We start from the raw sequence: 347 nt of genomic DNA, 5'->3' as shown, positions 1-347 counted from the left end.
CGCCCCAGGGGCTGGCCCCGCCATGGCCCCGCGGACACCCGCTAAGTCCCAGGGCGCGAGGGAAGCGGACCCGCGCGACGGTGGGCCTGGGCGTGCGGCAAGGACGCACCCGGTGAGACGGTTCCGGATGATCTTGACGCTCATCACGGTCTCCCCCATGGTGGCGAAGGCTCTGGACACGAAGCTCTCGTCCATGTACGGCTCGAGCTGCGGAGGGGGCGCGGTCAGCGCGTCCCGGCCCGGCCCGAGCGGCCTCCCGCTGCTGCCCCTCCGAGCCCAAGCCCGAGCTGAGCCGCCGGCCGCGGCGGCCTCCCGCAGGCGGCGCCCCGTCCCCGCCGGGTCCCCCT

General features: G+C 76.4%; 1 protein-coding gene across 1 annotated transcript in view; it reads right to left on the bottom strand.

Annotated features, from left to right (window-relative positions):
* TRNAU1AP (tRNA selenocysteine 1 associated protein 1) overlaps nucleotides 1–347 on the bottom strand; it is a 19,199-nt gene that overhangs the window by 18,752 nt on the left and 100 nt on the right. Inside the window, exon 2 of the mRNA XM_006164600.3 lies at nucleotides 110–345. Coding sequence (XP_006164662.1) covers nucleotides 110–345 — 236 coding nt within the window. The remainder of the gene's footprint in view (nucleotides 1–109; nucleotides 346–347) is intronic.

Source organism: Tupaia chinensis, unplaced genomic scaffold, assembly GCF_000334495.1.
Source record: "Tupaia chinensis unplaced genomic scaffold, TupChi_1.0 Scaffold143646_1, whole genome shotgun sequence".
NCBI classification, from domain to species: Eukaryota; Metazoa; Chordata; class Mammalia; order Scandentia; family Tupaiidae; genus Tupaia; species Tupaia belangeri.
The sequence above is the reverse complement of the archived record's forward strand: the minus strand, read 5'-3'. Positions and strand labels throughout refer to the sequence as shown.